This window comes from Cystoisospora suis (genome assembly GCF_002600585.1).
Source record: "Cystoisospora suis strain Wien I chromosome Unknown contig_8473, whole genome shotgun sequence".
NCBI classification, from domain to species: domain Eukaryota; phylum Apicomplexa; class Conoidasida; order Eucoccidiorida; family Sarcocystidae; genus Cystoisospora; species Cystoisospora suis.
This window is the reverse complement of record NW_027161251.1, coordinates 459-1,018: the sequence shown is the minus strand read 5'-3', so window position 1 is coordinate 1,018 and position 560 is coordinate 459. Positions and strand designations below refer to the sequence as shown.

The window sequence follows — 560 nt, the reverse complement described above, 5'->3', positions numbered from 1 at the left end:
CAGCAGGTAGTAGTAGTAGTACGACTACTACGACAACTACTAGTGGTGGACCGGCAAACCCAGAGGGGTCGAGTAACAAGACAACTTCTCTGAGCTCGGGGACTGTCCCTCCTCCGTCACCACCTCCAGGAGGAGTAGGAGGAGGAAGTGATCCGCATCACTCCCAGAATGCGAGGCAAGGCCTCATCTCTCTCTCTTCGTCTCCCTCGACAGTAGCAGGTTCAACTTTGCAGGGACATATGAGTAGCGGGAGTGCGATCTTAGCTGGAGACGGGACAAGTCACAGTAGTGGTGAGTCGTCATCTCCAAGGAATACGTCTTCTTCGTCATCAGGTAGAGGAGGTAAGGGATTCTCTTCCCCACCTTATCCTCCGCCGACAGGAGGGGAAGTCTCATCTGCACAGGGGGGTGGGGGGGCGTCTGGAGTGTATGCTTCTTCTTCAAGACAACAAGGTGGTGGCGGGCATAGCTCTTTATCGGCATCGATGGGATTCTCTCCGCCTCCTCCTCCTCGTAGTGGTGATGCCAAAACAGGTGGAGCGGGGGGAGATTTTCAACAG

General features: G+C 55.0%; 1 protein-coding gene across 1 annotated transcript in view; it reads left to right on the top strand.

The window, feature by feature from the left end:
* Window positions 1-7: 7 nt before the first annotated feature.
* CSUI_010819 (uncharacterized protein) overlaps window positions 8-560 on the top strand; it is a gene marked incomplete at its 3' end in the record, with an annotated part of 1,011 nt that continues 458 nt past the window's right edge. Inside the window, exon 1 of the mRNA XM_068070920.1 lies at window positions 8-560. This exon is cut by the window's right edge and continues 458 nt beyond it. Coding sequence (XP_067917104.1) covers window positions 240-560 — 321 coding nt within the window.